This window comes from Temnothorax nylanderi, unplaced genomic scaffold (assembly GCF_030848795.1).
Source record: "Temnothorax nylanderi isolate EJ_2023f unplaced genomic scaffold, tnyl_v1.0 TNYL_tig0284_pilon, whole genome shotgun sequence".
In the NCBI taxonomy this organism is placed as follows: Eukaryota; Metazoa; Arthropoda; class Insecta; order Hymenoptera; family Formicidae; genus Temnothorax; species Temnothorax nylanderi.
The window spans coordinates 144,565-158,961 of record NW_027249346.1 but is presented as its reverse complement, the minus strand read 5'-3'; the positions used below and the strand labels follow the sequence as shown (position 1 = coordinate 158,961).

General features: G+C 36.7%; 1 protein-coding gene across 1 annotated transcript; it reads right to left on the bottom strand.

The window, feature by feature from the left end:
• Window positions 1–11,408: 11,408 nt before the first annotated feature.
• Ppt1 (Palmitoyl-protein thioesterase 1) lies at window positions 11,409–14,165 on the bottom strand. Its single transcript, XM_071719205.1, has 7 exons — window positions 13,831–14,165; window positions 13,007–13,116; window positions 12,592–12,719; window positions 12,342–12,497; window positions 12,139–12,256; window positions 11,722–11,880; window positions 11,409–11,651 (listed from the first exon to the last, which is right to left on the bottom strand). Exons 1-7 carry the CDS (start codon window positions 13,991–13,993, stop codon window positions 11,526–11,528), a joined length of 960 nt encoding a protein of 319 aa, XP_071575306.1. The 5' UTR covers window positions 13,994–14,165; the 3' UTR covers window positions 11,409–11,525.
• Between the last annotated feature and the right edge of the window lie 232 nt (window positions 14,166–14,397).

Genomic DNA, 14,397 nt, shown 5'->3' with positions numbered 1-14,397 from the left:
GCGACGTAGACCAAAAATGTCCGTATAAATTTTGTAGCAAAGGGTTCACTCTTTACAACGGTATACCACATTTTACTAAAATTATTTGTTTTGTTAAAAATCGAAAAAATAGTGACAATTTCGTCCCGGTCTCCCCTACGTAGTTAAAACATTTTGCTAAACTCTTTACTTTTTAATTCCAAACTCTATAATTCTACTAATCAAAATGAGATAATATTTATATATATTACACGGAAAAAAAGATTAGCTACCATTGCTAAATCTTATAATTGTAAAATATATATTTATATGGATAACTAACATTTTTTTGCAGCAAGGGCTATATTTTTGCAGCGAGAACGAAAGGTTTTGCTACTGTTGCTAAATTATAGCTCTTGCTGCAAAAAATGTTATCCATATTTTACGATTTAGCTACTTTTTTCCGTGTGTACGTATATACATATATGTATGTAGATATTACTAATCTCTCTATTTTTTTAATAACAGAGATCTGATTAATAATTATTTACCAATATTTTTCTTGGAAGGAAAAGATTTTAATGTCTCAATTACATTAAAATCATAAATTTCTTTTGCTTCCATGTTACATTGCGTATATATTAAATAAGCACAACCTCGACAACGAGGACACCCGTTAAGTTTTCTGTAAATTAGCGACGGGCTTGCCTCGGTTCGTCGAATGTTCGCGAAAGAGCGGATAAATATGCAATCATTTGATTGACGCAATCTCATATATTTGATGACATTGTGGCGCCCGTCTCCCGGGATACGTCATTTACGTTTCCCCCCGAGCTCGTATCCCTTTGATACTTGGCATTGACTGCAAACGCATTACGGACTTTGTCTTTATTTTCGTCCTCGTTTTATTTTTCCTTTCAATTAGCAAGCAGACAGGTGTATGGGAAAAATTCGATTCGATGCAGGACAGGGACGTACGTTCTAATTATCGCGCTTCGACATGCGATAGAACTTCGATTATCCATCACCCTATTTTACCGTCAGTCTCTGTTAATTGTCAATTAATCGCACTACACCGTAACGCATTGTAATATCTGTCACTCGATTTTTGTTTACAATTTATTGGTCCGGTGATAAAATAAATAATAAAGTTTAATTAAATTTCATTAGATTATGTAAAAAAATATTATGTAAAAAAATAAAATTAGATGACTCGGTCTATTGTACGCACTGGCGGATCCTGGGTGGAGAGGGTAGAGTTACCCCCCTTTCAAATAAATGAAATCCGTTTTGCTGGATCTATTTAAAAAATCTAAGAAAAAATGCATTAAATGTTAAATCAGGCCTAGAAGTTTCACTACATTTTTGTCGTTGATTCCGAAGTAAAAACTAAGCATGATACTAACAATAAGAAAAATATAAAACCAAATAATTTTGCCGAAATCCTCCCATTATCGACGTCAGAATCCGCTAGTGATTGTAATGTATAATAAATTTTTTAATGTGCATATTTCATTATCCGTCTATTTGATTAGGCGTTATGGTCTCGGCCGCGTACTCTGACTGGATAACTGATTAGTTCTCTCCCAAGGAGAACAGAAATGTCAATATGACGTCAAATTGAAATCATTTTGACATTTCTGTTCTCCTTGGGCTCTATTCTTCGCACTCCAACGTATAATCGTATAGCGCGCAGTACTTCTCCATCGAGCTTTGCGAGCTGCGAACATCCGTGGATCTGCGATCGAAACGAAAGCAAAGCTTGCTCGGTCAAAAATACGTTTGACTTCAACCAGACGCCTAGATCCGGAAAGTCATTCGCGATCTCAGATCCGACCTCGCGCCCACGCGAGAGTTGATTAAAACGCTTTAATACATCTGCCCGTTTCCAAAGACGACGCGTATTAATACGGTTATTGAATTCTGCCTCTCCGTCTGGCGTATACCGTCTCCGTCCGAGAGGAGAGAATGAGAAGGCGCGCGAGGGACGGAGAAGTCGGAGAGCAGAACCGGGACCGAGAGACAGAGAGGGGAAAATAGAGTGTGAGAGAGATAGAGAGAGAGAGAGAGAAAGGAAAAATGAAAAGAGGCATGAATAGAAACGGTAGGAAGAAAGAAGCGCGCGCAATCTTTTTAATTATGAAAACACTGCTTTGTGTTTCATTTTGTTTTGTTGTCAGGGGGCGCTATTCTAATCGGGCGCTCCTACCCTCCTGCACCCTCTTCCCCCCCGTGTTCGCTGTTGGCCCCCCTACGCGCCACCTCGCCCCTCGTCCTCCCGTACTCCCGTACAACCCACCCTCTCGCCACCACCACCGCCGACGCCGCCCATCTTCTTTTTTTATATTATAACGTGCGGGCTCTCTCGGGCGACTCTGATGGGTCAGGGGCGGAGGCAGGGCTGCCGGCAGGGTGCAGGCTAGAGAGGGTGCCAGGGTGAGATTGCTTTAGTAATGAATTACATAGCTCGGGGCTATGTGTCTCTGTCTGAGAAACACCACCGTTCGCGCTCGCCGGCTCTTTCCCTCCGCGTGCGCGCGAATTTCTTTTTTTTCCTCCTTCCTTTTTCTTCCGTCTCCCTTTCTTCACCCGCAGCCCTCCTTATTCCCGCCGCGCGCGGCTTTCGATGGAGAATCATTCTTGTCAATGGTCACCCGCGCATGTTACCGTCGCGAATATTGTAGGTACGTCGAGATCTCCGTCAGGTCACCATCGAGTATCTGTCGAGATTCTCTCTCTTTCTTCTCCCTCTCTTCTCCGTTTATCTTTTTTCTTCCTCGCGCTCTGCATGCGAGTGCAATTATATAGTGGTAAAGAATTATTTTTGTCAATTCTCTTTCTTAGATTAATATTTTTAATATTATTGCATGTGTAACTTATTATCTCATGGATACGTTTGTATATCCATGATCTTGTTTCGTCATGGACGTTGGTCGATATATTTTCTCTTTCTCTCTTTTCTATCTCGAATTCTATATTTTTTCCATATTTTTCAATTTTTTCCGTTCTTTTGCTACAGAAGGAAGGTTTTTTTTAAACAGTTACAATATCTAAAGTCGCGGTTATGCATTCTCTCGATTGTTTCTTTCCTTAATAATGTTCGCGTGGCATATACTGTAGCACGAATGTATTACGTTAAAAAAGTATCTTTTGCATGCTTTTTTATCTTCTCGTGCAGCTCCTAATAATAAACGGTTATTAGAAAGCTAGGTCTGCTTTTTTCTTACTCTCCGAATGTAATAACGCGAAGAAAATCTTTAATCAATCTTGACCCAGTTTCTACCCCGTTTCTTATTAATATTTGAACGAAGGGATCGAAATAAAGTCCAGCGACTAAGAATGCACGATACTTAGCGTTCGCGAAGTTTCCTCGTTATCGCATTGAAATAAAAACTTTCTACGGAGAGACAATACATCGCGTCGCATCGACATCTCCCGATTACGATCGCGATTACTCGCAATCGCGATTCATTCATTCGTCGCTTTCTATTTCGGATGTGTCTCGTATCGGATGGAATGATTTATCTATTTGAGCGCAAAACATCGTCGCCATGATAAAATCTAAAAGGCCATCGCATGTAAAATATTGATTTTCCGCCTGATCGATTGCCTCGCCACATTTGAAAGTTGAATCATTAATTCGATTATTTAATAGCGCGTCTATACGGTACTTAATTTTATTAAATTGCTGTATAAATATAATTTTGATTAAATATCATTGTCAAATTTAAAGTTTTAATTATTAAAGGAGTACACCTCTTGTTTTTTTTTTATTCTCTTATTGTTTGTATTATGTAACTGGCAAATATACATTAGATAATTGGATAATAAAATTTATTAAAAAGGCAGATTAATACAAATAATTACGCGTCTGTATACTAATTTTAACATCATTTCTTATCTAAGCAATGTTAATCTTAAAACAAAAAAATTGTGAAATTAATTTTACAATTAATCACAATTAATCATAGTTTATTATTTACAAATAATTTACAATTTGTAATTTATAATTCTATTTAGGATTACACAAATCAAACAAGGAATGTTTGTCTTGTAATTAATAGAAGTTGCGACATCGGAAAGTGCTAATGAATGTACCAAAGTATAACTTTCTACTATGTACTTATATTCCACTTTTTTTTGTATGTGCACATGCAACACTCTGTATACCAATTTACTTTTTCTTCAAGCGAAACCTTATGTTTCTTTTTACATAAATCTATTCCTTTCACTAAAATGTTAAAGTAAGATCATTGAAAAATTAATATAAAATATTTTACATTACATTGGATATATTCTGATATAAAATATATACTTTTTGATTGTCTTAGCTTGATATTTTTAACCTTTAATATTCATAATCCTAATACTTTTATGTAGACTAATTAAATAAATTCAATAATGTTAAAAGACACATTAATTGCATTTAAAAAATGTATATAATTACATATTACAGGTGCATTGCTATATATTTACGAAGAAAGTTATACTACAAGAAGTTAAGTATTAACACGTCCTTTACTTATATATTTCGGATACTCGGAAATAAAGCCACGTATAAAAAAATTATTTTACATTTTCGAGTGATTTTTTAATAAAAAATCATTCTCTTTTCAATTGTTTCATCAGTTTGAAAGTATCTTGTATAATTAGCAAGCATTTCATATAATTAAGTATGTACATAATAATATAAACAATTGTAGTAGTTTATGTATACTAATGTATAATTCGGGTAATTATAATAAAGTTAGATTAATTATATATATCTAATTTTTTATATAATTTTAGACTACTTATTATCACATTCTACAACGCAACCATCACACGTAATTTCTCCTTACATAAATACTCATACGAGTTAATACCTCGAGTACGCTTTTTCTGTGATATAATGAATAGGTACGTTAATTAATTAAGCATATGGACAGATAACTAATCAACGTTCTATCTCTTCGGCATTAAGTCCTCTGGTAGAATGGTGGACGAAAAATGGAGATGTTGGTCGCATAAAGCAAGAAAAGCAGACGCCGAACAAACTCGCGAAATTCCTTTTCATTTGCATTATTACGGTAATGAGACTGAAAAGCCGAAAAATGTCGGGCTTTTGTCACAGAGGGATTGTCCGCCTGGTCCATTCATTGATTACGTCGGTAGACGGGGTATACGCGGTACATAATATCTCAGCTAATCCATCCTAAAGATAATGAGTGTGGTGGGCTTTGTTTTTTTATTTTTGCTCTAAATTGCTCAATACAACCGGACACCATAAATTGCGCCTGCTTATTTAATAACAAGCTGTAATTACGCATCAACTGGTTTTGTGATAATCTAAACCATAATTTATTAAACTTATCGATTTATTATTTATTTATTACGATTAATTAATTACAAATTAAATAAGCAACAGTTAAAGTAGAAAATCGATCTAATCTCTCATTAAAAAATCTACATATAAAAAATTAGAAAGTATTTATGAAGAAAGATATGAGTTTAAAAAAAAGATATATTATCTCAGAAAGTATAAAGATCATCAAATAAAAAATCTTAAAAAGGATCCAAATATATAAAAATTCAAGAATCTAAAGATTTAACGATGCAGTGATTCAAAAGTTTTAAAAATTTAAGAATCAGAAAATACAAGAATGTATGAAATTTAAATACTGAAGAGCATTTTTTATATTTTTCAAATAATTCTTGGCTCAGGGAGAGTTGACCTGAAAAAATTTTTAACTACGGTTTTAAAGAAAGTCAACATCGATATATTACTTCACGACATAAAAATTTAGTAAATTTTTTAATAAATTAAAAAATTCTTGAAATTTAAAAATTTAAAACATTTCTAATACATTCTTCACGCATTTTTTTAAAACTTTTAAGAGAATTTTGAATTATTAAAAATAATTCTAATAATCAACAATTAAAGAATTTCCATTAACATTATAAGATCTTAAAAGTCTGAAATATAGACGTTATGTAATTTCATATTTATTCACCTCTTTTTATAGGAATAATATATGTACGGCCGAATGGTTCGCTCTTTAAACGCACGTTACTTAATTTGCGAGGTTCGCGGGAGATGTTAGCGAAATCGCAGACCGCGCTCGTCTAGATGTATCTCGTTAATGTAATTTCGCCGAATACATACAGGCGTACGTGTATCGCGTCTCTTTCGCGCAGCACGCCCGGCTGAAGGTACGCCGACAAAAATCTACAAAGAGAAAATTTACCGATGACGGCGAGAGTAAAGCGATGCGAATATAACGCGCCGCGTGAAAGGAAAGGGTTGCCTGTAGAAAATAGAGATCTAACATCGCGAAAAAGAGAAAATTCCACAAAATAATTTTTGTCATAAGAAGAAAGGAGTCAAAGAGGAAAAGAGAACTACCATTTGTTATACTTTGAACAAAATCCTGTAAGAGGAGAGAGAGAGAGAGAGAGGAGGACAAGGTGCACAGTGTTAAATAATAACATAATAGTATTAATGTAACAAAAAATGTAACAATAAAAGTGCGCATATAATACAATAATAGAATTGCTTACCTAAATTTAAAAAATTTTAGTCTTTAAGATCTTTACTCAGTTTATAATTGTTTTCTTCTTTAAGAATTAACGAATTCTGGAATATATTCAATAATTAAGAGATCCAGTCATATTTTGGTTTCACAGATTTTTAAAACTCGAGAACACCGAGGAGTTCCTGATGTAAATTTTAAAACTAAAATTTGTAAACTCGGAATTTCTAAATATTTTATTAATATTTAAAAAATAATTCTTTCCCTTTGTCTGTCTCTCTTTCCTTTTTTGTTTCTCTCAAAAGGATAACAGTGATGACGCAAACGCAACTTCTTTACGCTTTGTAAACATTACTTACAGAAAATTCAATAAAATTTACTGCTTTATTAGACGAAATTTCAGGAAATAATTTATTAATATTGAATATAAATCTTACAATATACCCTTTTCAAAATATATATAAGCAAAATGATTATATGACACATGAATTATATGACTGTCGATTTCTAAAGAGAATTTGACGGCACCATTGTTCGAATAATACATTTTCTCTTGTGGTTGAGTAAAATGCGAAAGAGAGAGAGAGAGAGCTCGAGAGAGTTTATCAAGGTTCCCTGAAATTAGACCGGAGGAGGGAAACAGACAAGAGACAGGGCGAAACAGAGTAATCCTCGCGGCCAAGAGTCACGGACCCAAGGGTGGACGAGGGTGGTTGCGCCCTGCATACGCGTAACAATAGTTTAATATTCATATTGTCACGTTCGAGTCAAAGGAGCGGCGCGCGGCGGTGTGCGCGGGCACCGCGTCCTAATTCATCGGACAAAAATTTGTGCTCCCTTTCAGGGGGTGTATTCGCGTCGCTCGCTGATGAATTCACTCGAAGTCATTGACGCGACAACATCGCTGCACCACCACTCGCAACTCGGACTCGTAATTAAACTTAGCCCTCTACGGTGCGTCTCAATGTGTTTTCTGACTGATTCAAAGCTGATTCGCCGTCGATGAAAGTGTTGAGGCATCAATTGGCGCGGGGGGCGATAACGGGATTGGTAATTTAAATGGTTCCGACGAAGCCGTTTTTTGATTAAATCTGCCAAAGCCGCGACCTGCACAGAAAAAAAAGAAGTGCAGTCAAATCAATATTGATATACTTGTATATACGCAAGAATGTATACATAAAATCTTGAAATAAGATTATATCACGTTAAATGAAGAAAACGTGCTTGAATGCAGTCATTTATATAGTTAAACAAAGTTTCATATAGTTCAACCAAGAAAAAAAAGTTAAAATAAAAAGTTGAAATTCTTATAAGAAGATCATATCTATATTCTTGCGTATTTGACACTTTTTTCTGTGTGATAACGAAAAATATTTCGTTAATTCTTAACTCGGCTATACCTAAAAATACCTAAAAATTGCCTTTTAATTTTTTATTTCTTTTTATATTTCACAATGTATCCATTTTTCAAAAATTATTATTAATCAGAATGTGAAAATATAAGTAATAAAATAACAATTATCACGACTCGTTTTACAAAATTTTTCTATGAAAGAACATAGGTTTGTATAATAATAAATTTTCCACGTAAAAGATTCTTCGCGAGTAAACGAAAATTTATCTTGCGAAACTATACAATATTATAAACACATACATTTCTACGGTTTTTTTTTCTGTTATCCTTGTCAGTGTCGCTGTATCGAGAAAGGGCCTTAGGGATGTTAATTCGCGGAAACGAGAGATATCAGAAAAGAGGCTCCTGTTAATAACTTGTCAAGTTTTCCTCGATAAAACTTCCGTTGAGGGAGAAAAGGGCGACACGTCGTCGAGACATCCGACGAACCACGAACGAGTTCACAAAGACGCCGCTTTAACTTCGCAATTTTAGAAAAGGGGAAAGCCGAGAGAGAGAGAGAGAGAGAGAGAGAGAGAGAGAGAGAGAGAAGTAGCGAGGCTATCCTGACGACTGAACGGTATTCGGATTTCGATATTGGCCGTCTCGTAAAATCTGATGGGGAATTGCTTTACAATTTTGCAAAAGATATTAATCATTATTAGCACATATTAATTAGTTTTCTTATACTTCTATCATAAACCCTTAAAATAAAAAAAATATTCAATTTCTATGTCGCAACTTCTGCTGTGATATCTATCCTTCTTTATAATAAGATTATCTTCAAAATATTTAAATTTAATGTGAAAATCATCATCGTCATTAAATTCACATCAAATTTACCCTTGATTCCTTATGTGATTCAATGGATTTTCTTTCATTCTCTTATTCAATAGCGTCTTCTTTATTTAAATCACGTGATCGTGTGACAATTTCAATGTTTTCTTTCAAGTCAATTTAAGTAATTGAAATTTAAAGTGATATAAATAAACCAAATGAGTTTAATTGCTTTCATCTTACTTAATTCTGTCGCAAATTCCAAGGCTCTTTAGCGAGCCGATCTACATCTGTTTATCATCCGAAGGATGCGACCGGCGCATCGCGGCCTGTCCGCTATTTATTGCATCTCTCCCTCTCCTTCATCGGCGCCGCGCACCTCGCCGGGGGGTGAAATCGCAACGAGAGGCGGCCCTTCTAAGGACATCCACGATTGGGCGCCGAAGGGATGTGCCGGCCTCTCGGTAATAATCCTCGCGGTGTTCTTGGTCGCTTCATCGTTCGCATTTAATGAGGGATGGAACGAGCGAAAAGAAGAGGGTGGCGCGGCGGTGGTCCGGACGTATCGCAAAGACGTTTTATTTATTTAATCAAGAAACGCGAATAAAAAACATAGTAAAGCAAAAGGCGAGAGATACGAGGGCACATTTTTGTAATAATGACAATTATTAAAGATATTAATTACTTTAGTAAATATATAATATGTACCTATATTATAATAATATAATTATATATTTTACATGTTATCATACATGCGAACGCACACTGCCCAATTATTTTTAAGTTAATCGACATAAAATAACGACGTTGTTTAATTGATTATTCGCTTAAAATTTCGTTTCTGTTTTTATTGCGGACGTCTTTACTGTTGAACGTACGTAAATACTCAGCGTCTACCGTCAAAGGGCTAATATGCCGAAAGTACGACGTATGTACGCGGGGCGGAAGGTATCGATACTCCGATAGCAGCCACCCCCCGCGGCGCGGAACACCTGTGTCCTGCCCCTGCGCCGCAATGTTGTCCTCGACGACGAATCTTCGCGTCGTCATTTCGTTACCTTCGAAATATTAATCTTGGTCGCTGGCGAACACACGTGCACGCCTCCAATCTGTACGACGACGACGACGACGACGACGACGACGGCGGCGGGGCGGCGCGGGCGGTGGTGGCGACCACGACGACAACGACGACGACGACGGGGGAGGAGGGGAGGGAAGAGGCACGAAACGAACATTGTGCGCACGCCATAACAGCGTAGCAATAACAGCGTTCCATTATATGTAGCTACACCGCGAGCGGCGAGATTGCAAAACATGCCTAGATTAATGTTTTCTCATCCCGCGGCTTTGTTGTGCAACGCGGGGGCGAAAAGAGGTGGGGGGGTGGGGGCGAGGGAGAGGCAGAGGAGTCTGGAGCGGGGGAGGGTGCGGCGCACCCTCTCCTGCCTGCCTGCCTCTCGGAGCCGCGGTTCTCTACTTCTCTCTCCTGTCGTCCCCTCGCTCCGCCCCGCCAACCACCCCCGCCTCACCCCGTTCTATATACAATCGCGTCATGCGACAATGAACAGTACGAATTACGTTGCATTCTCTTTTGCGGCTCTCTTCGATCGGCCCTCCGCGCGCGCAGTTCCGCAGCGCGCGTTATTATTCCGCGCGTCGCGAGGAAGAGAGTTACCAGCGTGAAATAACGGCGGCAGGTCCCGAGTGATGAGCAAATTAGAAGGAATGTCGAAACAAATTATGACATATATTTTATGTATATACAATATATGTTACATACGCATGTATGTATAATATACAATACTATATATGTGTATGTACTATATGTGGAGGGGTAAAAGCCATATAGTGGTGTAACTATCTATGCACACGAGTCAAATTTTTTTAAATATTGACTCGTGTGCATAGATGCAATTATATATTGTATAGATTGCATCTATGCACACGAATCAATATCTTAAAAAATTTGACTTACACCACTATGGCTTTTATCCCTCCATGTATAAATGCATTAATTAAATCTGTTAATAAGGGAAGATCCCCAACAGAGAAATTTGAAAAGTTATAAAATTTTGGCAATAGAGGATGTCCCGATATGTAACTGTTATGAACTATTTTTTACTGCTCAAATTTACCCTGAAAAATAAAATCAACTCCTGGAAGTTGGCCTATTGTTTTAGTTTTAATATGTCAGTTTCATAATTTTTTTAATTTACGAGTTGGGGTTCTCCCCTCGTAAATCATTAATGGATCAGGTCGCATATGCACAAATTTAAAATTCTCAAACTTAATTTTGAAAAATAATTCTCGTCTTTTTTGACGGAATAGAACATTTTTCTCGAGAACAATAACTCGAAAAAATGGTACAGTACCTACTTTTTGATCGTTTCATGAAGAATCACTCTCTTATTGGTTGCAGCATAAATTACTTTCCCTTATATATACATATGTATATATATGCCCTGAAAAAAATCACCGTATATCCTTCTCTTTGTATTTTTCGCTCGCTGTTGTTGGCGTTACATGAAAGAAAATATCAGGATGAAATTATTCATTAAGTTTAATTTGCTAGCACAGCTCATATTCCAATATCTTTGTGAATTTTCAACATATATATAAAATTATGATTATCTGACACGAAAAAATTACTAATTAGCAGTAATGAAAAGATATTTAATCAGCAAAATTAAATCACCTGTGTTCGACAGAGATAGAAAGAAAGAAATGGGAGATTAGAAGAAGAGGGAATTAAAATAGAAGGATTAAAATGTAGTGAATAATTTTTTTTATTAAAATTCCTCTTTTTACACTATATACGTGCATACCACACGTCTACGTCATCTAAGTCATGGTATTCTTAAATTTTTATAAATAGATTTGTTCAATTATATTAAATACTTTTTAATTATATTCTCGATGAACCAGTCAGCCGTAAATTGCAAGTGCTCACCAGGTAGTGAAAGATAATAAACCTTGCCGGCGGTTTCCATTGCGCGTAATCCGAGCCAGTCCTACGAATGACGAATCAATAATATATGCATTGAGCGACTATGTTTTTAAATCAATCGCGCGAGTGTGTACCTGTTGGTACAGCTCACTTTGCTGCAACTTCTGCACCTCCTTGGCCTGGCCAGGCTTGTAGAATCCAAACCATTCTGTCTCCACTGGTTCGACCATTGTATCGTTCTCGAATTTAACGAGAACTAAAGCTCGAAGCTTTTGAAGATTATTCTTATATTCCTGTTGCGACATAATCAATATAAATAACAAAAATATTGATTAATATTTGTATAATGTAATTTCTATTTTACTGTCCCTGTCTTATAATTTTATGATAATATCGTTAAAGTTCTGTATCGCGCGATAAACATTATGTAAGATACGTCACAGTCATTTAAATCATGACGCAAGATGTGCCTCACTTACACATAACAAGTGATGTAGAACATATTCATGATTTATATCAAATTTGAAATTCTAATACATGATTACACTTACCGTGTTGTTAACATTTTCATTATTGATCTCGGCAAGGAAAAGATTTTTCCTTTGATATTCATCCTCCTGCAAGGGATCGTGCCAGAAAGAAGCTTGTATCAACGAGTTTTGAACGTACCTAAGGAAAAGATTAAAACACTAGAGAGCGGTTTCCGTTAAATGACGCTAAATAACTTCGAAGGTCACGTAAGCGTGACCAGTACCATAAATATGCGCCGAGGTGAAGCATGCGACGCATGTAATTGCACAATCGAGATGTATCTGAGCACTTTGGTATGCCGAAAACACCTTGATGCTGACCGCCTAAAGATATCAAATTCAACATTGGAGGATTGGGGCATCTCTGAGCTACTGCTCTCCTAAAATACAGAACGACGTTACACACCAAGGACTGATTGAAATTTTACATGGATACCGCAAGGGATTAAAGAATTAATAAACAAAACAATTTACAGGAATTGACCCCCTTGTGAGAAGCCAATGGCATTGTATCCATTTTGGAGATTTGTGTCTTGCGACAGTTGCTCGCACACGTGCTTTATTTGATCATTAATATTTCCGAAGTAGCTGTTCTCAACATCCTACAAGAAAAGATGTTACGTCTTGATTCTGCATTAAAACAAAATAGAATAATAGCGCAAAATTGTAAGCGCAAAAATAATATATGATTATATCAGACAGTTGCATAGACTTTCATAAAAAGGTTTATATATACAGATAAAAGAAATTAAAATAAACGAATCAAATATAAATTCAAGAACACTTGGGGCAAAGGACAGGAGATAAAGATGTAAGATAAATTTCATACTTATATGGAACATTTTTCCAAATATATGTTTTCGAAATTATTGATAAAATCATGTCCAACCTCTATCTCGTTGTTCCCAATACGTATGGAATGGACATAAACCCCAGGGATTTCGGCTTCAAGGATCCGTTGTATTTTTCCAAGGCTGAAAGAGAAGCAGCAACTATCACCTGCAAAAGATATTTATCTCTGCTTTTATCTCTGTAATAAAACGAAAGGAAAGGCTAAACAATGAAAAACTGAAAATATCAGAATACTCCAAGTCAAAAGAAAAAAACAAATTCTACATTTGAATAGAATTGAGTGAGTGATATTTATTAATGGTATTTTTATTTCCCAAAGAAATAAAAAAATCCAGAGACTGTGAATTTAGGACGTCTTGAATTATTCGAGATACTAGAAATAAACAACAGTGGATCTCTGTGAAGGCAAAATTTAGAATCTTCGTTATGACTTTGTTATGACTTTAAACGTATATTATGCAAACTAACTGATATTATTCCACTTGCTAATTATAAGGAAACTTCTATCTCCATAATTTACTTTATTTTTAAACGATAAAGATATCACAACATTTGTACACGCATAAATACCGATAAGTGCGTGATAAGTGTATCTAGTCTCCATAACGAGCTCGTTTTAAGGCAATTATACAGAAAGAAACGTTCTTTATTCACGAAGTGAGATCAGGTTTAATTTGATGATTGGGCGCAAAAGATATTGCAGCTAGTTTGTTGCTGGTAATTACCGCAGCGGAGATTACGGCAAAATGTAATCCTGTGGAGGGGGGAAAAAAAACGTGCAGGAAAGCGCGGAAAGTGAGCGTTTAGGTTTAGAAAGTGAGGAAGTGGAGTATTGAACGCGGGCGGTCGGAGATCACCTACCCATTCCGTGCCAGAGCACCACCGGCACCGGCGAACCGTCACCGGTTGTCACACCCCTTTCCTCCTCGCGTAAACAACGGCCGGCATTCGCGAAGAAAAGTATCACGGTGACGAGAAGTAAGCAGGCACGACTTATCGTCGGCTCCACCGCGACGCGATCCATGTCGACCGTCGACCGCGCTTATGTTGAAGCAACTAACGCGAATCGACGCTTCGCAACGCTTTTTGCGACACCGTTAATCATCGCCGGCGGTCGGACGCAGCTGGGCGCAGCTGAGCGCGGCAGCAGCTGAGAGTGACACTCGGAGCATACACGTGAATGTGCGTTTTTATCGCGATTCGCGTGCGTTTAACCGACGACCGACGCGCCACGCATTGCCCGCATCGGCAAGTTTCTCGAGACGCTCGTTCGGTAATATAGATTTCTGCATTGCAAATTCGTCGTTCGTCCCGATTATTTCATTAATTACAGCGCTTTGGCGTCACTTCTCTAGAAAAATCTTATATTTCGGTCGATCTAACGTGATATTTAATTTGATATGCTAAAACGTATGTGTAATTTATTAT

Coding starts and splice junctions, on each gene's coding strand:
- Ppt1 (XM_071719205.1), bottom strand. CDS start 13,993: ATGGATCGCGTCGCGGTGGAGCCGACGATAAGTCGTGCCTGCTTACTT. Junction 13,117..13,830: donor GGTGCTCTGGCACGGAATGG/GTAGGTGATCTC, acceptor TATCTTTTGCAG/GTGATAGTTGCTGCTTCTCT. Junction 12,498..12,591: donor TCACAAGGGGGTCAATTCCT/GTAAATTGTTTT, acceptor TCTGTATTTTAG/GAGAGCAGTAGCTCAGAGAT.